Genomic DNA, 22,164 nt, shown 5'->3' with positions numbered 1-22,164 from the left:
TCGCACAGAAATGGAATTTTGCCGTTAGTATTTTGAATACTAAATTGTTTGGGGTACTTGCCTGATTCAATCAGAAGTCGAATGTTCCCATTATATGCTGTGGCGGCGATGCAAGACAAGCCGCTGTCTCAGCGATAGCACCGGCATCGCCGCCGCATACGATGGGAACATCCGACTTCTGATCGAATCAGGCAAGAATCATACCATCGACAAATGCCATTTCTGCCCGAAATTTGAGCTGCGAGGATTCCACGGTTTAGCTGGGAGAAGCATTCTACAGCACGCCGGTAATTGTGCAACGCGCTCTATTTTGCAGTTCATTGCAGCAGGAGCAACGAGAGAGAGAGAGAGACAAGCATTTATTATGAGCAGGCGTGAAATATTAAGCCCTAAGTGGGCAGCCTCCTCAGTATGAAAAAAAAAGAAAGGGGGGGGGGGAGGTTTCAGCGCGTCATCATTTTGGACAAGGAAAGGAACGGACGAGGTATATATATATATATATATACGTGTGTGTGTGTGTCCATTTGTAAACTAAGAATGTCCGACTGACATGCTTTCTGTGGTACGGTAAATGAGGGTGAAGAAATCCTTAATTTCAGTGTAGCTGGTCGCATTTAACAAAAATCGAGTAGAAAGAACTTCTAATGAAATTTGTCCTCGAGTGTCACAGATTTCAGCTGCCCATCAGCCTACCTCTAGTTCACGCTATAAAATTAAATTATTTAAAGCCAGGATGACACCAAAGCTGTAGACGCGATAGCGCCTTTAACACCGCGTTTTCCTTCCGCGAATGCTTGACGTTAAGAGACGCAGAGTTCGGCAATGGGATTAACGCCTTTAGTTGGCTTGGTTTGGAGGAAGGGAAGGTGCTGTGTCTGTCTCACTTCTTGATGAACTACGAACTTTAAAATGAAAGGCATAAAACAGGAAGTAGAGCCGCCCAAATCTTTAACTGGCGTGCGCATGACGACCTCCTTTTCTGTGCTACTGCGCCTTAGTGCGGACAATACTTGCCAGAAGATCAAGATTACGCAAGAGCTTGGTGAGCCCTTTCTTATATATATACTTGGACTTTTCGCAGGTTAGCATGCTCTGTAACGCTCAGAACCACAGAAACTGCTGACGTCACGAACATCAGTTAAGATTTTGGCAGCTGTACATTGTCATTGGTTCGAATCTCTGTCGCAAACTAACCTTCAGTATGACTAGCAGGTGGATGCTAAATGTGACGCGAGAAGGGTATGACACCACCCTGAAAGCTGTATAAGGAATCGGTTTTACCACGATTTTAATATAAATCAGAGCATATATTTTTCCACGAGTTGCGAGTTTCGGCAACGACAATGGCAATGGCGATGCCTTTTCGACCGAACGAGCTTTATGCGCTTCAGGTAAAATCAAATATGTGCATAATTTTGTTGCTGAACACAACCAGCACCTCTTTCTTTCTTTTCTTTTATTCCACCTTCCTTGGAAGCTTCCCAAGCTTCCACTTGCGGTGTGGTTCAGGATTCTACCAAGAAGTGTGACAGATACTGTGCCTTTTCTTCCCTTTAAGCAGCTTAGGAAATACGTTTGCACAACGGCCCGTGACAGTGCGCTGTGCAGTCGGAGCGGCTCCACTAAGCCTGAAACAGGCTGTGTACTGCCAGAGCATTACTCCCACAAGCAAAACAAAAGTATCTGCTGTTTCATTACAATTTAGAAGCAGTTTTGCAGTCATGACGTCACCCCATAGAAACCACGACACACCTGCAGCGTGCAGTTCGTTACTGGGGAGAGGTAAACTTGGAGAGGGACCCAAACCCCCCCGAGAGAAAAACGGTGGCGAGGGTGGCACAAAAGGCGTCCCCTCACTGAAAGCGACGCTGCGGGAACAAAACATGATGGGACAGAATGCTGCTCGAGCGCCCCATCGTGACATGTGCCCAAAATAATCACACCGCTGTTTAAGGGGCAGGAACACACACAAACACACAAACATTGGTAGAGAGGGTAAGTAGGGTTGCAGTAGGGTGCAAGTTTTCTAAGAGGGGGTAAGTGAATAGGGATCTGCTTCCAGCAGGTGCAAAGTTACCCCCAAGGCCTTCTAAAGGGGGTAAATGACCATGCTATGCCCTTTTTACCCCTTTCGCACACCCTTTTTTCTTAGAGTGCAGCAGCCTCAATGTGTGCGTCCCCCTGGGAGAATACGGGCATTCCCATATTATGTGGTCGAGGGTCCCTGTCGCCTCACAAAGATTACATTCATCACTCCTGGCCTCAGGGAACATGTGGTTCGCCATAACCGGGTGCGGGTATGTATAAGTTTGCAGTCGCCTCCACGCGACTGCTTGTCTTCTACTTAATTTCAGGACTGGCGGGGGTACCAGTCTACGATCCAATCTATAGTGCTCCATATTTTAGCAAGCGCTCTCCGCTCCCTCGGTCATCAAGTGGCCCTGTAGCGGCTCGGCGGTAGAGATCTCGAGCCAGCTTGTGGGCCGCCTCGTTGCCAGGGAGAGCTTCGTGCGCAGTAGTCCAAATTATCAGACTTTTCCTATCCAACTTTTTCTGACCTAGGATTCTGGTTGCTAGGGCGAGATCCTGCCCTTGCTAAAAGTTTGTATGGTAGTTTTGCTGTCACCGATGACAAACTTCGTTTCCGTTCCGACGCAAGCTAACGCGATCGCAGTTTCTTCGGCTATTTCTATGCTCCGCCTGCGCAAAGTGGCAGCTGTCACGGGATTGCCCCGGCCGCTGACGACCACCACCTCCCGCCGCGTCTGCATAGGCTACCTCATGTTCCGAAATTTCGCCGAATCTAATTTCTAATGCTTCGGCTCGTTTTTTCCTCCTGTAAATTTGTTATATTCCGGGTGCATGTTTTTTGGCAGGAGGGGGGGGGGGGGGGGAATCATCAGAATTTTTCTGGCTTCCCTATCTACCTCCACCTTGACCGTGGGACCCCTATGATAAAAAAATGATAGAAACAACAAGGGCCGGAAAACAGAAATGAAAGAAATAACAAAAACTTTAAAAATATAAAAGCTGATAAAAAGCAAGAAATGTGCAGACGTCGCAAAAAGCAACGAAACACAGAATCACCTCTCAATGAAGCTATAGGCATGGAACTCGCAATGCTTTCTCATTTCCGCACGTGAGGTGACGTAAGTGCACACCTGTAAATTTTTGCCATGGTTTCGAGGTAGAATTTAAAAACGAGATTTAATGAGCTTCGTATCTGCTTTGTTCGCAGATAAAGAATATCTAGCATAACATTTCTTACGCTGTTCTGAAGCAGTTGGCCTCATTAATGGCCGTGCCTGAAACGTCATCGGAGCTGGTATCTACGAAACATGGGCTAACATATCAAAGAATAGCTGCGGAACAGCTGCTGTTTTCTTTGAAGCATGCAGGTGCAGAGATTTTCTCTTGCTCCCGTGAAGCACTGGTGTGTAGGATGGGCATTGTCGGCATGATTGGCTTTCATTGGAAAATGCGAAGGCCGAGGCCTCTGCATTTTGAATGGCCAGTAATATCTTAATACACATCGGTCCTGAAGGCAACTTTTATTTTGCTGTTTACAAGGTCAGTAACTACAGCCAAAGCTGCTGCTTTTCAGCCTGCCAGTATAGGTGCTAAATGCAGTAACCAATGTGACAATAAAATGCAGCATAGGAAACATGAGCTAATAGAACAAAAAAACAATAACGATACACTGAAGACAAAAGAGCGAACGCAACAATCACTTCTCTGCAAACATTAAACAGAAGATAATCACACAAATTAAGAGTACCAACTCTAATGGCATTTTGGAAACAGATGAGCAGGACGACTTAGATCGAAGCAGCTTTGAGTCACATGAGACTTTTCGTGCCAAGAGTCTCTTCCAAATACACATGTCAGAAAAAAAAAAAAAGAAAAAAAAAAACACTCAAGTGCTTGTTTTGCAGAGGGAGCAGCTCTGTGGTGAAAGATTGCTTTGGCAGAGCAGATGCACTTGATGTAAGCCTCTATTTGGCTTCGAATTTGAGCAACAGCTTATCACCGGAGACGTAACCATTCGTGTCAAAATAGTCGGCTTTGACAGTCTTGGTGCTTAACGATGGCTTGGCGATCTCACTTCCCGGCTGTCTGCATTTTTCTTTGAGATCCCTCTTCGTGTCAACTGTCAAGCCACGCACCTTTCCTTTATCGGTGTGGTGAAGAATGCTGAGCGTCAACTTCTTATCGAGGGGCCACTCAAGGAAATTGTCATAAATTCCCCTTCGCACGTAGAAGGAGAAACGAAGCCTTAGACCGCCGGCTGTGTTTTCCAGCATCAGACCAGGGACGATGATGTAACCGAAGAACGGTGAGCTGATGTCGTGGAAAAAGTCCGTCGCCTCGCCCACAGCAAGTGCCCTGGCCTTTAGTTCCGACCATCCATCGAGGTACCACTGTACGGGCACTGAGACGCGTACGCGCTGTCGCAAAACGTGTTTGCCCAGGCTTAAGAGGTGGTCTATCTTTTCCGCAACATATTCCGGGGAGAGAGTATTGCCGGCGCCTTCTTTTTGTACCGCTTGGAGAACTTCTGTTGATCCTCTCTTGATCTCGTCCGTCACGGTACTTGAAGATGCGCCCTCCCCCTCTCATCTGCCTCCTAACCTCTTCGGCGGCCTTCAAGACGAAGACAAGCTCTTCTGGCATCAGTTTACCGAAGGCATCTCTTACCACGTCAATTCCATTGACAACCATGCGCACGAGGCGACCGATCTCATTGAGGTACCCGTGCAGCAGGGAGGACAAGGCGCCACCGTTAGCACCTGCAGAAGTTACTTCCATTTCGCTGACCGAGGCAGCAGTTTCATCCTCGTTTTCGCTGTCTATTGTAGGGCTTGCTGGGCTCATGGGAATCTCGCCTGTGTCGTGTGGCAGTGCAGGACTCTCCGACGGAGCTGCTCGGCTTTCTGAAGAATCTTCTGTTCTCTTGCCGATGTCTTGCGCGGGAGCTGCTGCTCCTTCGGCGTGCGAAGATGCATGGTTGTTAAACGCCTCAGTTTCAGGCGTCGTCCCTCGGTTTTGCTCGGACATACTCAAAGCGCCGTTTGCCAGTATAGCAGCGACGAGCGGGTACTGTTGGCTTTCTGGGGGTGGTATTTCAAGTGGTGCGCTGTTACTGTCTGACGATACTCCTCGCCCTTGAAGGCTGACTTCTTTCATGGGGTCCTGCACAGTCGTAGGCGATATGGATAACAGGCAGTCTGGGATTTCAGCATCTGGGCTAAGAGTGAATGATTTACGCCCCGTCAGCAGATCGGTGTGCTGGTCGACATAATTAGGTAGCTCTTCGTACAGATCATTCCTCACTGCCGCTGGAATGTAGCTGTCTACAACAGATTCCAGCTTGCCGCCGCGATCATTGCGTGGATAAGGTCCCCTTGCTGCGTCCCCGCTCAAATTCATGACCGGTGAAGTGTTGGTCGGACGATAACGTCCAGCCAAGGCGAATGTTGCACTTGAGGTGGCGTCTCCGCGCTCGAGCTTTGGATGCTGGTCAAAACTGACAAGTACTTCTTGATCGGCTTCACTCGGTAGTCGGGAAGCGCCCAGGGCTTCCGGTTTGAGCTGTTTGACAGCCTCTTCGCCCTCAAGCAACGTACATGGTACTCGGTTCTGAGGAAGCAAGGGCTGCTGCGAACTTCTGGGGCTGCAGTTCAAGGCCAGGTGTGCGGCGATGTCAGCGTGAGCCATCACCTTGTCGCACCTAAGGCAGCTAACTGCGTGGTACAAGCAGTCCTTGTGGAAGTGTTCTAGAATCAAGAACGACGGTCCCGAAACTGTACAGCCCCTCTCGGCATTCCAGCATTTTATCTGCAAGTAAAAAAAAAATGTTTCTTTTTATGACAGCTGAAAACAGAACGTAAAAAAGTTACCTAGCACCTTTTTTTTTTTTTTTACTTGCCTTCTATTAGTTGAGCACGTTAACCTTGCCTTTGGTACGAAATTAATATGCTAAGCAAGGCCTTTTGTATTACGTTTAAGAGGTGGAGCCCTGCATAGTGCTCTGGAGCATATAACTCTCGCGGCGAATCAGATGTTAGTGTGAAAATTAGCTGACGCCTAAGCAATATATAGCAAAGCCCAGGTTGGCTTACGACAGCACACGTAACAGGATGTGGCGTTCTGTTGGCACCGGCGGCAGCTCAGTGCCAGAGGCGGGCAGTTTTATACGCGAAAACGCGGATATTTGGTTTGGTTTGTGGGATTTAACGTCCCACAGCGACTCAGGCTATGAGAGACGCGGAAGAGGAGGACTCCGGAAATTTCGACCACCTGGGGTTCTTTAACGTACACTGACATCGCACAGCACACGGGCACCTTGCTTTTCGCCTGCAGTGAAAAGCGGCCGCCGAGGCAGGGATTAGATCCCGCGTCGTTGGGAACAGTAGTCGAGCGCCGTAACCACTGAGCCAGCCCCGCGGGGCAAAACGCGGGTATTTGAATGGGGACGCGACGACGCCAATATCACAACACAAAACAATAGCTGCTCAACACGTGAACTCTTCAGCTGCAGCAGTGGCGTAGCGGTGTGAAGCACCAATCATCGGAACGGATCTGCTCGCGCCAGCACGGTTCGAATCCCGTTTCCGGATGCAAGTTTAGCCATTAGTTTTCTTTCGCAGGGTATGACGCCGGGCGCTGGAGAACGTCCGAAGTGCCTTTTTATACTGACGCATAAACAGACTAATTTTTGCACTTGGAATCTACGGAGGCAATAGCGGGCAGGCCAAGCAGTTGGAGAAAAGCATCAACTCTGTCAATTCAGGCGCACGCAGGCCGCAACAAAAACACGCATCAGTTTCTCGTGGATCTCACCGCTTTAAAGATGTTAGCGATAGTTTCCCTATGCCTAGTACGTGAAAGAATGCCGATGTAAGATAACCTTCCCGCAAGAATTTCTGAAATGCGGCATTTGGAAGCAGAGTTATTTACAATCAAAATTTGAATGTCTGCGCCTTCGCGGCTTTCCTCCTCTCAACTTTTTAGCGCGCGTAAAGGCTGGCCCTCCTCCACGGGCCTCGCCCACTGACACGTCACAACTAACGCATCTGCGCTTTTACTTTTTGCTTAGCGCCGCACGCCGCCACTTCCGTTTTGGCGCGCTTGTTTTCCGACGCGCCGCCGGAGCTGGCCGGGGGCCTCTCGTCGTCTGCTTCATCGTCCGTCGCCCCGGTCGCCCTTCGGCGCAACTCGGAAGTTTTGTTGCCACGCTATACATATGTCACCACCGAGATCTTGAAACTCGGTGTTTATACATCCCTGGCGTTGACCTCACCATCGATTTTGTGTTGCGTCGTGTGCGCGACGGGTGCAGGACAGCTCTGGCACGGCCAGCTCGAACCCAGTGCGCTTCCATCGAGCGGCCGTGGCTCTGGGCTAGACTGGCCACTCTCGAGTTCGCGAAGGCAGTTATCGAAGCGCTGAATTGTTTTGACGGGACATGAGCGGGAGGTTGCTACAGTGTCTAGTCCCTGGCTGCGAAGGTATCGCTAGTGACGGCAGGAAAAAAAATCTACATAAAGTACGCCAACCTCCGGAAACAGTGGCTACAGCTCATTGGATAGCCAGCATCGGTGAAGAAAGAGTTTATCTACGTTTGTGGACGGCATTTCTCTCCCGATGTGCACAATTTTTACCCGGATGTGGTTTGCGATTTGGGGATCCCAACAAGACTGCGTCTGCGTGAAGGAGCGGTACTAACGCTGTTTCTTCCAACACTACTGGCAAGTGTAAAATGAAAAAATTGTGAATTAGCTTTAGACGCTTTATCACAGTACAGTGTGTTTTTTTTTTTTTTCTAATTCTGGCGATTTTGCTGGCGGTTGTGGCGTGCATAAGCGATTAGCTGCCGATCGAAAGTTTAGGTGTTGGTTGACAGGAGCATAGACAGGAGTTATACACAGCTAGATTTTTCGTGCGGAAATGGGGGGGGGGGGGGGGGGGGGGGGGGGGGGGGGGAGAGAGATAAACCGCAACAAGGGAAGAGGGCTTCTCCAAATGGCTCACCGAGAACAATAAGAGCAGGAGCCTTCTTCGGTTCCTAACGGAAAATAATTTACACGGGTTTTTATAACATGCCTTATGGCAAGCTTGAGTAATATATATATATATATATAAAAAGACAGCGCGCGCGAATGCAGCAGTGCGTGCTGCGATCGAGTGACACAGTTCGGCGCAATGTTACAAGTGGCTCACAAATGCACATTTATTTTTGTCCCAGCTTTTCCAGGAACAGCAGGCGCAGATCATCAGCCAGCTGGATGGAATGGCCAGGAGATGGGGCGTTGCGACTCCCCCGGCTACAGCGCCAAATATGCACGTACAGCGTTGTTGCCATTCAGACTGACCATATCCTACAATGCGAACAGGTAAGAATAGGAGAGGTAAGGCAATGCTGTGATACGAAAATTGGCAAGCTACAATTCATAATAACTGTGTGAAGTCAGCTGCAGTGCCCAATAGCGCGAACTTGGGACCTGGCCTCAACTTAACGAGTCTCAGTGACGTCTTTAACAAAAGGCAACAAATTCTGCATATTATTAAGAGATTATTTTCAACCTCACCAAGAATGCCCTTGGCATGTGCTGCTTGCATGTCTATACACAAAAAGAATCAAATTAATCATTATACAATACAAATAATTGAATTACAAAATGTTTCATCGTTACAAACCATTGGGGAAGAGGTACATTTGCTGACATCTATTGTGTAATGAGTTTTTAATTTCATCTATCTACAGACCGCCACCCAGCTATCCGGACATATTGCAAGAACAGCAAATTGCACATACAGCACTACTTTGATGCCTGGCACATTACAAAGGTGCGTGCAGTTGCTTGCTTTAATGATTAGGGCGAACAAATGGTCATAACATTATCCTGCACTGGATTTAAGGAGTTGAAAGCTGTGAGCAGGTCGAAGGGCTGTGAAGCAATAGAACCACGGATCCAGGCAATCATAAGTCATGTTTACTATGTTGCTGCCCTAGGCCAGGGTGATGGTGCGATAGCATGATGGCCATGATGTACCATACAGCAAATGCCTGCATGAGCTCCTTGCAAACAGGCAATGGATGAGCAGAGGTAATCTGTTTTCTATAGGTTTTTTTTTTTGTAAAGTTTTCATTTTGATGTTTGGCAGGTGCACGGCTCACATTTGTGGCATTTGTCAACCGATGCTAAATTTAAGGGACAGGTAATGCAAATAGAACTTCACGGAAAAAACTTTCTACACATCCGCACATAACAGCAAGTTCACATATAACATAGCAGAGAAAGAAATGCATAATGAAGTGAAGAAACAAAATAATGTAAATGTAAGTGCCGAGACTGCAAGATATTTTAACACTGAAGCAGCTTGGTTATACATGCCAGTATGGAACACAAATACAATGGGATTTTCCATACTGTCCTATACTGACAATTTTAAAGAAGACAAAGTGCAGCATGTTTGCTCGACAACATTTCTTAGATTTTTTTTTACACAGTAATATAGTAGTACAAGACCTGGGGTCTTTTTATGAATATGATGCTGCTAAAACTGTTTTCAGCTGCAATGCAGAAGCTGTAAGCAGGTTCATCTACGATTGACTAGAATAGACACCAACACTGCGACTCTATGTATATGTATTTAACAGATTCATGTGCTTTCAAGAAGCTGATCTCCATTGTGAAGAACTCCCGGTTTTTGAATGACATTCAACAACTGAATCATTTCACAACTTGGTCATTGCAAGTAAGGTAAGTTGAATGAAAAAGAAGACCAAGACATTTTCCACTCCAGTGTGACTATGCAGTCCAACTTTTCTGCATGGTACGTGTAAACAATAAATCCTTGAATGAAGCTTTTAATGTATGCACATAATATTGTAATTATAAAAGGAACAGAGGCCAGAGGAAATAGAACCCAGTATGAAAAAGAAAAACAGAAGTTCATCTACGAAAGCTTGCGCTTCATTTGCTCTATTTCTTTTTGCTCCTTTTGATTCTTCAAACTTGCTAAGCAGCCCATTTGAACTTGTAACCAAGCAAATCGATTTTAGTTTGTGCTATAGAATAGCCCTGGAGGGCTAAAAAATTGCACTGTGACCAATTTCAAGTACCTCAAAGCAGTCTTTCTCATGGTGTAGTGCTGAGGTCTGGAGAAAAAGAGAAAATGAGTTCGTGTTTCTTTTTTTTTTTTTTTTTAATGGGAGGAGGGAGCAGCTGCTGTGTTACTGGACGCAATGGGTGCCTTCTTTTTATGGAAGTTGGGCTTGACTTCAGTCTCCTTAGTGCAGTGCTTGATCTGGAGCTCTCATGTTACCAGGCCAGGTAAAACGAGACCCTACAAGATTCACAGGAGTCGATCCTGACATCTGCCAAAAAAAAAGTGCCCAGCACGTAACTCTATCCCAACTTCTGCATAAAGTAGGCACCCAATGCACCTTATGAGCCAGTTGCTAAATCCTTCCATCCTGATAGTAAATACACTGCTGTAAAATTATCTAAACTTATCTTGCGTCTTTCTTCGAAACTTGGAACACTGCCATGTCAAAGGTAGTTTGCATACATTTGGAGGAGACTGTGGTGCACACTTCTGACATTCAAGGATGCTTCATATAATATGGTAAAAACATATTTGGTAGGATGGTAGCACTAGCCATTCTGTAATCCCCTTCCATGGAAAAAGTGAGACAGGAGGCTATGGAAGTACTGCACAACCCACTCAAGGGTCCTCACTGAAAGTCATTGCTGTTATTTTAGAATAGGCAGATGGGATGACATAAAGAACAGTGCACCAGGAACACATACAGACAGAAAGGATAAGAGCTGAGCTGCAATGACACAAAGTTGAGGACAAGCATGGATGGCTGGCTGGAAAATCACCTCGTTTCTCTTTTGTGCTCCTCATTTTAGTGCAGTCCCAAGACAAAGGTAGCTTCTAAAGAACTGGAAGTTATCAGCGCAAGTTTCTGACCCCTCTAGAACCGTCTCGAATGTCCCGAAGCTACTGTATTGAAACTGAAAGAATGCTCAAGGTTCACTTGATTACTTGAACTAATGATAATCGCTAGAATACAACAGCAGGGAGAACACGGGCGATTCCCGATATCATGTTGTATCATCATCAGCCAGACTATACCCACTTCAGGGCGAAGGCCTCTCCAATATTTCTCCACTTAACCCAGTTCTGTGCTAGCTGCATCCACTTGACTCCTGCGAACTTCTTAACCTCATCTGCCCATCTAACTTTCTGCCGCCCCCTGCTATGCTTTCCTTCCCTTGGAATCCAGTTTGTTACCCTCAGCGACCATCGGTTATCCTCTCTTCGCACTACATGTCCTGCCCATGTCCATTTCTTCTTCTTAATTTCTACTAGAATGTCGGTAACTTGAGTTATTTCTCTGACCCATTCTGCATGCTTCCAATCTCTTAATGTTACCCCTACCATTTTTCGTTACATAGCCCTCTGGGTTGTCCTCAACTTAAGTAGAACTCTCTTGGTTAGCCTCCACATTGCAGCCCCATAGGCGAGTACAGGTAAGATGCAACTGTTGTATACTGTTGAATTCATCTTAGAGCAGCGCGAAACATAAAGTGCTCGTGTTGTCTCGTTTCTTTTCGTCTTGTGTTTCAAGCTGCTTTAAGATGAATATACCGTATTTACAAGCGCATAACCCCCACCCCTGCATAACTTGCATCCCCAACTTTTAACTCCATGTTACAAGAAAAAAACAAAATGTACAGTAAACCCTCGTTAACACAAACTTGCATATCTAGAAAATTTTCCACGCCCATTAGCTCCCGTTTATTTCGAAGCATTTTTCAAGCGTAATGCGGATATCTCGAAATTTTGACCGGAAAGTCCAGAGGCAAAGGGCATTACCGGAAGGTGATAGGGGCTCTCAGCGAGCGCTTTGTTCTTATACTAAGTGCCGAACGCAGTCACGTCGAAGAGTGAATACAAAATTCCCGCTTTTCACCTTGGGAACAGTCACGTGAGCGCCGATCGCACGCGGGGGCTGACAAGTCTTATTGGGCGTGGTTCGGACAGCTGCTCTCCGTACGTGCATACTAGCAAGAGCGATTTAGTGATTGTGTGGTTCTGTTTCGTCGCGCCATGTGCACGAAGCATTGACAGATTTTTGTTGTGTATGTGGTGTCCGCAGCACGTATCAGACGAAGGGAGCGTCTGCAGGTTCTTCGCTCAAGCCAGACTAGGAAAACAAACAACAAACTTCGGTCGCGCAAAAGAAAAAGTCAGGACGGAAATTGAGTAGCCCAAAGCCTTCTGTGACAGGCTGCCTAGCGAGCTGCTTCTGGCTGATACACGAAATCTTCTGCTCAATTTTCGTCCTGGCTTTTTTTTTTTTTTTTTTGCAAGCGAAGTTTGTTTTCCTAGTCCGGCTCGAGCGAAGAACCTGCAGACGCTCACGGATGCGACCGGTCAAGGGCTGCCAAAGCATTTTCGCTCGTTGCTATCGCACTCAGGTTCTGGCTTTGTAAAAATTTTGTGTATCACCCAGAAGCAGCTCGCCAGGCAGCCAATTGCAGAAGGCTTTGGGCTACTCAATTTCCGTCCTGGCTTTTTTTTTTTTTTTTTTTGCGCGAGCGAAGTTTGTTTTTCTAGTCCGGTTTGAGCGAAGAACCTGCAGTTGCTCACTTCGTCTGATCCGTGCATGTGTGAGCGCATCGAGACAAATCAGTAAAAGCTTGGCAGGGTAGTAAAGGAAAATAAAAAGGCTAGTGTGGCTAGATGTTAACTTTCGAAAGGAGCAAGAGAAAGTCGCTGCTTGCATCGCAGTGTAGTAGCGCACCGCTGAGCTGTGACTTTTTTTTTTTTACACACGATGCATTACAAAAAAATTCATCACTGTTTTACCATACGTCATGCTGTTTAGTGTTATAAACGGGATATAGCGTAAATGTACTCCCCCTGACTGAACAACGAGGCGGTGGTAATAAAGCAACGCTGAATACGCGCCTCTGTGTTCCTTTGCTCTGTGCGGTGTGCACCAGCAGCAACGACAGGCAATGGCGGCGGCGGCGCGCAGCTGATCGCCAGGGAGTGTTGCCAGAAATTTTTGGCATTTTGTTTAACTCGAAACTCCGCTTATCTCGAAATCTTTCCCAGATTTTATAACTTCGCGTTAATGAGAGCTCACTGTACTAGAAAGATACAACTGCACACTCGGTGATCATTTTGTTTTCAGAACATTAATTCAAACAACTGCCACAATGTCACTGGTTGTCCAATTCTCAATCATCGCCGCTCTCACTGCTACCATCCGAGGGTTCAGAGCCACTACGTAAGACATCCTCAGAACCATCCAAGCTGTTACTGATAGCACATTATTTGAAGCTGTGCTCCTTCCGAAGTCCGATGACATATCGTTAAATGCTCAAAAATTTTTCCTCGTAAGCATCAGGAACCTCATCCGCCCACCTAACTTTCTGCCGCCCCCTGCTACGCTTTCCTTCCCTTGGAATCCAGTTTGTTACCCTAATTGACCATCGGTTATCCTTACTTCGCGCTACATGTCCTGCCCATGCCCATTTCTTCTTCTTGACTTCCACTAGAATGTCAGTAACCTGAGTTATTTCTCTGAACCACTCTGCATGCTTCCTATCTCTTAATGTTACCCCTACCATTTTTCGTTCCATAGCCCTCTGGGTTGTCCTCAACTTAGGTAGAACTCTCTTGGTTAGCCTCCAGGTTTCAGCCCCATAGGTGAGTACAGGTAAGATGCAACTGTTATATACTTTCCTCTTGAGTGATACCGGTAAGCTACTAGTCATAATCTGCGAGTGCTTGCCAAATTTGCTCCATTCCAATCTTATTATTCTTGTTATTTCCTTTTCATGGTCTGGATCTGCGGTTACTACCTGTCCTAAGTAGACATATTCGCCTACTACTTCCAGTACTTCGCTACCTAATGTAAGCTGCTGTTCCTTCCAGAGGTTGTTGAACATTACCTTCGTCTTCTGCATATTAATTTTCAAGCCTACCTTTCTACTTTTCCCGTCTAGGTCATCAATCATTATTTGCAGTTCATCCCCTGAGTTGCTTAGCAAGGCAATGTCATCAGCAAATCGAAGATTACTGAGGTATTCTCCATCTATCCTTATCCCTAACTACTCCCATTCCAAGTCTCTGAATACTTCCTCTAAGCAAGCTGCGAATAGTACTGAGGAGATTGTGTCTCCTTGCCTAATACCTTTCTTTATAGGAATTTTGTTACTTTCTTTATGCAGAACTATGGTTGCTGTGCAGCCACTATATATATCTTCCAGCACTTTCACGTACGGCTCGTCGACCCCCTGATTTTGCAATGCCTGCATCACCGCCAAGGTTTCAACTGAGTTAAATGCTTTTTCGTAATCAATGAATGCTATGTATAAGGGCTGGTTATATTCCGAGCATTTTTCTATCACCTGATTGATGGTATGGATATGATCGATAGTAGAGTACCGTTACTGTAAACCTGCTCGATTCTTTGCTTGATTGCAGTCTAAGGTTGTCCTGATTCTATTAGCGATTACCTTAGTAAATACCTTATACATAACAGGCAGTAAGCTGATTGGTCTGCAATTTTTAAGGTCCTTAGAGTCCCCTGAGAATAATGTTTGCATTTTTCCACGATTCCTGTACTGTCGATGACACCAGGCACTGCGTATACAGGGTGGCCAGTTTTTCAAGCACAATATCCCCCCCCCCCCCCCCCCCTCCTTTCCCAATTCCCCCTTTTTATAGTTTCTAATGCTTTCTTGACCTCGTCCTTCGTCACTGGTGGAACGTCTGACTGTTTTTCCCTACCGCCAATCTCATTACGATCCTGACTACTTTGGCTACTGTAGAGATTTGTATAGAACTCCTCGGATACTGACTATCTTGTCCATATTCGTGATGACGTTGCCCGCCTTGTCCCTTATCGCATACATCTGGTTTTTGCCTATGCCGAATTTCTTCTTTACCGCTTTAAGGCTTCCCCCGTTCTTTACAGCATGCTCAATTTCCTCCATGTTATACTTCCTTATATTGGCCACCTTGCGCTTATTGATTAGCTTTGATATCTCGGCCAATTTGATCTGTTCTGTTGGATCGGAAGCTTTCATACTCTGGCATTTCTTAATCAAATCTTTCGTCTCCTTAGACAGCTTCGTTATCCTTTCTAACTATCCTACCGCCTACTTCTACCGCACCTACTTCATGTTGTATAGCCCATGCCATACATTCATTTTGCTGCTCGAAGATCACTGCATCACATTCTTAATTCGATATAAAGGCGCTGGATATAGGACCTAAAACAGAAGCAATCTCTGCTGCAGTGATGTGAATATAATGCATAATGGTTCCTTATAGTAGCCTCTACTCGGCATAATTTTGCTAGTAGGCAGAAACATTTTTTTTCCAAAGTATGAGAAATTCATTCATATTTACCTTCTTTTTAGGTCACATCTGGTTGTTACTCACTTCAATGAAAATTCTTCAAGGCTCCAGGCATAGAAAAAGAAAGGAGAGGACCGCTGGAAAGTGAAAATGGTAAAATCAAGAAATTGACATTTCAGTGCCACTCCAGTGAAAATGGAGCCCACTTCTTGTAAGTTAAAACTTTGTTCTAGTTATATTATTACACAAAAAACTAAGTGAAGTATTGTAACCTTGATGACTATTTCACGCAGCATACGTCCACAGGCTCCTCCAGGATGCGGAGAAACGGTCTCAGGGTTCTTACACAGAGAGACAGCTGCAAGCATAGCTTCAGAGCACCACTTTATGACTGGTGCCTATGAAAGACCGTCAAAAGAAGAATTTCTGTACACAGGCACAGATTTGCGCTTCATCATGACTATTCAATTGCACAGTACAACTGTCAGTATACTTGACCCAAATGCTCAACAGACTGGCATCAGCGCTACAAAGCATTGGCCGCTGGAGCCGAAACAATTGTTTCAATATGTTTGCTGCGACTATCAATAGCTGGAGCGCAGTTTCATATGACTTTTTCTGTCGGAGTGAGTGCAGTCTTGTTGTACCCATGTCTCAGTGTTCCACTTCTGGCTGCGGCCAAGCAAAAGTGCACACAAAACATGTTGCTGTTTGCTTTTTGAAGCAACTCCACATGTTGTGCGACCGCTCGCAGGCCCTTCAAGTATTGCATTAAAGCTGCCGCTTGAAACAAAAAGTAGGAAAGACAGAGCAACTGTGGGTTCAGGGTGTGGTAAGGCTAGATTGCGAATAATTATGCCGATCAGAGTTGTTCAGCTTCTCGAGACCAAGCTGGAAGTAAGTGGAAGTAATTAAAATGAGCCGACTTCACAAGTCACCACGTCACATCTCTCTTTTCACGGGCTCGCTGTTCCTTATTCGTTAAGCTACACAGTTTACAAGACAACAGTGTAATTGCGCTGATTATTATTATATGCGCGAAATACTGTTTCTTAGCGGTAATTTATACTGCTGAGCGACTAAGAAAGCACAGCGCTTCGCCGCGGATAAAACGGTTTTTTTTTTTTCTTTTTTTTTATAACGTTGTTTACTGTCTCATGGCATAATGGAATATGTTTTAGGACTTATATAGAGAAATGCTGTAGGCCTTCTCTCGAAATAAAGTTGTTTTCTTTGTTTCTTCGGTGCCTCCTCATCACTGGACGTCATGTGAAACCTTGCAAGGGCCAGATACAGCATGCGTATCCTAATAGGTGTTTACCGCGACGGCTTGTATCTCTCCGGCTCAACCGCTCAAACCTGCACACGAAGCTTTGATATTGCGGTAACTTTTATTTGCTCGTAGTAAGTTAGGTAAGGGTGCTTAATTCGTTGCTGCTGCGTACAATGCGAACCCGCAATCTGCGCCAGTATCAGGGGCCGAAAGCTGCCAACGCCGGCACACGATACCGCCGGATCCGCATCGCGCATGGCCGAGCCAGGTAGGTACAGTTAGCTAATTTACTTTAAGACAAAAGTCTATACGCTGCAAACTTACCACAAGACAAAATGCAACCTCTGTGAGTAGTTTGACGCAATCAAGTCAACAGTTGAGACGGTAGGATTTTAAAAGCCGCCACAGTAATGATGCATCACAACAATGACTAACTCATTGCACCTGTGAAACTATCGTCTATCTGTGCGCTATATTAAGGCTAGTAAACACATACTTACCAGCGTATGTTGTCACCTTGACTCGATCCGTGGTGCGTATTTTGGTTTGGTGGAACGGGAATGGAGCGGTTGCCTCCGAAATTTTGCTGCACTACGTACGGCGCGGTGCACTGGGGTACGGCATTTGAGGTACCTACCTAATGCTGGAGACCGGTAAGCCGGCTTCGAAGTCCATTTCGCATGGGAGACACAAGAAACAAGAACATACACAGGCGGAAAGCGCCCTGCAGACTGTACCGCAGGGAACTGAAACTGCTGAAACGAGAACAGAGAACGCCGCTCGTATGGAGAACATGGCCGCGCGCGACCGTGCCGTGGTTGCCGTGGTTACCGTGGTGCACGCGCAAGACCGGAAGTTCAAGGAAAAAAGCTTTAAAAAAAATGTTTATGTCTACAAAACATTCTAATTTTCGTTCCTGATAACTAACTTTTAAGCGTATTTCAATTATTTTGGCATAAGTGGTAGTTTAATGGATGCGTGACGTCGCAAAGAAGCAGACCAATAGGTTGCACAGAGGACAAGGATTGCCCCGCTGGTGTGGTGCAGTGGTAAGACGCCCGACCACTGTGCCGGAGTTCCCGGGTTCGAACCCGACCACGGCGGCTGCGTCTCGATGGAGGCGAAACGAAGTGGCGTCCGTGTGCTGTGCGATGTCAGCGCACGTTAAAGATCCCCAGGTGGTCGAAATTACTCCGTAGCCCTCCACCACGGCTCCCCTCCATCTCCTTCCACCCTCACTCCCACCCTCATCCCCTCCCAAGCATGACAGATACTGCACCTTTCCCCTCCTGTGAACCAATTATTACCGCAAAAAAAAAAAAAAAAAAAAAAAAGAAAGAAAAAAAAAAAGAAAAAAGAGAGCGCAAACTTTCGAATAGGATTGCGGGACCTGTACTGCGCGTAGACGTGTTTTATTACGTTCGAATGTGTATCGCAGCATAATCTAGCGACAGAGCTTGTGAGCAATGCTCGGGAGGTGTTTGTGGGCCCCTTTAACGCGATAGCGTTAAATGCCCCGCTGATCGAAAATCCGGCGTCGGCGCCAGCGTTGGCGTTGTGAGCGAAAAATCCCGAGCATGGCGCTGGCAGGAGGTAGCTGTATATATAGTTGAAGATAGGATTGTCTGATGTTACGTTTGGTAAGAGCTGTCAACTCGGGAGGGGAAAATCAAAATCAGCCTGCCAGGACCTTCGAATTCACGTTACCCCTAGGCCACGTAGGCACGGCTTGGTTACAGCAGGGCCTTTATATGTGGGCTGGTAGCCTATAGGCCATCGAGTCGTACCCTTAAAGGCGGAGCGCCTAAGTGCCCATCATAATTTTTTTTCTTGAAGATTCTGCTCGAAAGGAAATGTAGAAGAGCATCGCGTGAACCATGCACCACGTAATGCTCTGCTAGGACGCGAGCGCTTTCGGCTAAATTGCGTGTGTGCACCCAGGGCAGTGACACGTCATCGCAGGCAAAAGCTATTGCATGCTGCAGTACAATTCGCCCTAGTGAACGCTGCAACACGACAACTGAGATTCTGAGGTGAACGCTCGATCCCAAACAGACCGGGTGAAGACAGTGCATGCAGTTTAATTAAAGACTAAGGTGCTGCGATTCCCACGGGGATCCATACTTCGGGATACTATCATGTTCCGATTTCAGCGAAAGAAACACGCTGTCCTTCGGAGTTCATAAAATGAAGCCTAGCACCTTACGAAGTGCTTCGCGCAGCGCAATGTATCGTCGGTAGAGACCGATAGCAAAGCGGCTTCGATTGCCGCCACTTACGTGGCGCGCAGCCAGGTCCGGGAGGCTAAATGGCATGGTGGCAACGTCCTGCTGACGGAAGCTCTGCGAGTCCAGCACGCAGGTGTACCTCCTTGTCACACACTGGGAGTAGCAACCAGAGCAGATTATGTGGGCGCAGGGCAGCATCATCATTGTTGCGCACACTCGGCCGCAGTAAGTGCAATAACGACTGGGGGGCAGCGGCTCGAGGAAACACGTCTGTCTCCAGTCTATGTCGTTATTGAAGCCGTACAGTAAGTAGGTGGTTTCGGTTGTATCCGCCCCAGATGCCATCTCGCCCGCTGTCGAAGAGGAAGGTGTAGGAGCTCCCTACTCCACCAGCTTCACAGTATGCCGAACGGTCGCTGCCGTAGACTGCCGTCCAAGCTCTCGCCCTTGCAGGCCCAGATCAGCAGCAGTCACTCCTGGAAGCAAAAACGATGAGTACCAGTGGGCTTTGATTACGTGTCGGAGTGTGTCGCGCGCTCGCGCTGGAACGCTGGCTCGAGCTGATCAGGGCGTGCTAGAAGAGGAAGAAAACTCACGAAAACGTCACTGAATATTAGTGCGAAGATCACAGCTGCGAGTGTTCTGTTTTTATTTTTTTGCAAGAAAAAGTATTACGCATTCGACCGACCGCCTTGACAGTGAGCAGGGAGGAGAGAAGCTAACGTTTATTTGCAGACCAGAATTAAGTTCGCTTGTGTATAAAACTGAGTTTCCAGGCTCTCTGTAAACCGAAGGACCGATAAAAGCAGAAGAAAATTGGCAGTTTTCTTTTTTAACCGATGGTACCCAACCCAACCCTGTCCAGTTCAATCCAAACCAATTCAGTCCAATCTAATATAATTCAGTCGGTTCAATCCAATCGTGTCCAATGCTTAGTACACGCTCAACGTCACGCTCGCCCGAAATGCGCCGCTGACGAGCCTATCATCATCACTAATATCATCCTCACGCTAGAGAAGGAGAATTGATATTCAGAGTGCTCAGCTGGGGATCCGAGGGATGGAGGTTCGATTCCCGGTGGATACTTTTTTTTTTTTTTTAATAAGGAGACCGTTGATCCTCCTCACGGCGTAGCTGCGGCCACCCGAGGTCTCGCTTTGGCTGTCGGGGTGTTGCTTTCGCAACAGAAAGTTAAGAAGAAGAAGAACACGTGCCGGAAGGTGCCGCGAGTCTCGTGCGCTGGCGTGTCTTCTGCAGACGTGTCGCTAGCTGGTGTCAGCCTTGTTCGTTCCGAAAGCTCGTCGGCGACTCAGTGTCCTTTTGTCCGTGTGTGGCTGCACATCTTCCAGCGACATCATCGCCTAAATGTCTTCGCGAAGGGCCAAAAGGATTACCAGGAGGCAGGTAAGCACGCACTTTTTTTTTTTTTTTTCACGCTTTGCGAGCACGGCGATATGTTGGCGAGGAACGCTCATCCTGCCGTTCTGCTCGCCGTTCGCTTGCTATGGACGTATCGCTAAGCCTTGATTGGAAGGTTGGCGCAGTTCTCCGCTGACTTCATGCAGTAAGCAACTCCAAGGCTCCTGGCGCTTTAGCTTTGCGTTCAAGCGGCAGCCGATAACGACAGGAGGACTTTAACCCTGATGTTCCTTACTCCTTCCACAGGTAGGAGGCGAAGGGCATGTACAGACGGGCAACTGACGAGCGCATTTCTCGCTTGCCGTACATATTTGTGCCGGCAGCCCGAAGCATGACTCGTTGATATGAATTACTGCTAGGAGAATCCCGCGCGAGATCATTGGTGGCTCAGTGGTAGAACATCTGCTTCTTATGTAAGCGGGGCTAGGTTCGAACACGAGTCCGCTTGCCACCTGGGATGTTTAAGGCGGAAGTCTTTAATGCCTCATACTGTCGTCCGCAAATGTGTCCGCGTTTCAGGTGCATGCCTTATATGAGCATATATGCCTATCACCATTGAATCGATACTTAATCAATAGCAATCGGATGATATTGGAACATGATTTAAGGCATTTTCAAAATTTCATGATAATTTACGACTAATAATAAAATAGTTAAGCAGATATGCCCATAGGAACCCATGCATTTGGAGGTCATCGTAACAATAACTAAACATCACTTACTAGTAAAGGGGTGTTTAACACAAACCAGACATTAACTGGTACACAGAAAGTACAAGTCATGGTTAACTATCACTAACCGATAGTACGGTATCGATAGTAATGGTTAGGCGTTTCGAGACGTCCATAACCGTCACGTGGTGACGTCATGATCGGATGTGACGTCATCACGACATCACATTGATCACGTTCGTTCGTGACGTCATCACTGGTAATGACGTCACCAGGGGAAGCTGGCCCCGCCGGGCGTTCTATCCCGGCGTCCATGCGGCGCTTCCTCGAACGCCGCACCACAGAGCATATATGGAAACAGACGCAGTACAGCAGGCATCAGCGGCGTTTAAAATTGGTTGACAGCAAAGAAAAGACGCAGTATCTGTCACCGTATCTGTCACAATAGACTACCTTTACTTGTAAGTGATCTATGCACTTTCTATTCCAAGAGCTGCGTATCAACGCTTTCGCTTGCCTGTGGCAGCCTCCGTCACTCCCGCCCTGTCCCTATACCGAGTCCACGAAACAGCGACTGCGGATCAGCTGATCGACGGTGGATGCGACTTGCCGGCGTTTCTGCGCTCATCAGTGTCCGTGATTAGATTTGCGGCCGACCTGCGTTCTTGCCGCAAACAGTGTTCGCTCTGTGAACGCGCGGATGGAATGTGATATCTTCACGTAAGCACGTGAGCAGTGGGGCTGTCTGACCGGCGATTTGTAAGCAAATGCAGTCAGGTAATTTTTTTGTTACTTCATGAACGATTTACGAGCTGTAGACATAATTCTGCTGGAGCTCGTTTGCTCTGCCGCATGTGCGGCAAGCCATCTTCCAATCTTCCCGAAAATGTGGGAAATACGGTGTCTCAGTAAACGAGCTCGCGTGCTCGCTGCAGTTCTGTTGTACGGCGTTCCCAGGCTGTTAGTGCCAATTACTCCCACTATACTATTTTATCTGTACTGTAAGCTAACCGCAATGACAGGCCGGTGAATACACTTGTGGATTCGTGGCATCGTCACATCGTCAGACGTCGCTACAGCTAGGGATCTGCATGACGAGGTAACTCCTTGGGTGCACACATGCCATGAGCAACGAAGTTTGGTGCTTTTTTCTGAAAGGGGACTCAAGCTTGCT

The 22,164-nt window shown here is 47.0% G+C and overlaps 1 protein-coding gene across 4 annotated transcripts; it reads right to left on the bottom strand.

Moving 5' to 3' along the window:
- Positions 1 to 3,541: 3,541 nt before the first annotated feature.
- On the bottom strand, positions 3,542 to 17,465 carry LOC146203720 (uncharacterized). Of its 4 annotated transcripts, none has more exons than XM_084588884.1 (3): positions 17,173 to 17,465; positions 15,451 to 15,536; positions 3,542 to 5,838 (listed from the first exon to the last, which is right to left on the bottom strand). In XM_084588884.1, the coding sequence occupies exon 3, from the start codon at positions 5,716 to 5,718 to the stop codon at positions 4,237 to 4,239; it is 1,482 nt and encodes a 493-aa protein (XP_084445010.1). In that variant the 5' UTR covers positions 5,719 to 5,838; positions 15,451 to 15,536; positions 17,173 to 17,465; the 3' UTR covers positions 3,542 to 4,236. The 4 variants fall into 4 exon arrangements, 3 of the variants coding, with proteins under 3 accessions (XP_084445010.1, XP_084445011.1, XP_084445012.1); XM_084588885.1 differs by having other exon boundaries at positions 17,310 to 17,465; XR_014703911.1 differs by lacking the exon at positions 3,542 to 5,838 and adding an exon at positions 8,198 to 8,381.
- Between the last annotated feature and the right edge of the window lie 4,699 nt (positions 17,466 to 22,164).

This window comes from Amblyomma maculatum, chromosome 1, assembly GCF_055883805.1.
Source record: "Amblyomma maculatum isolate TAMU_Amacu chromosome 1, ASM5588380v1, whole genome shotgun sequence".
Lineage (NCBI taxonomy): Eukaryota > Metazoa > Arthropoda > Arachnida > Ixodida > Ixodidae > Amblyomma > Amblyomma maculatum.
The sequence above is the reverse complement of the archived record's forward strand: the minus strand, read 5'-3'. Positions and strand labels throughout refer to the sequence as shown.

What these genes read in the sequence shown, in the direction of transcription:
- LOC146203720 (XM_084588884.1), bottom strand. Translation starts at nt 5,718, where the DNA reads ATGGCTCACGCTGACATCGCCGCACACCTGGCCTTGAACTGCAGCCCC.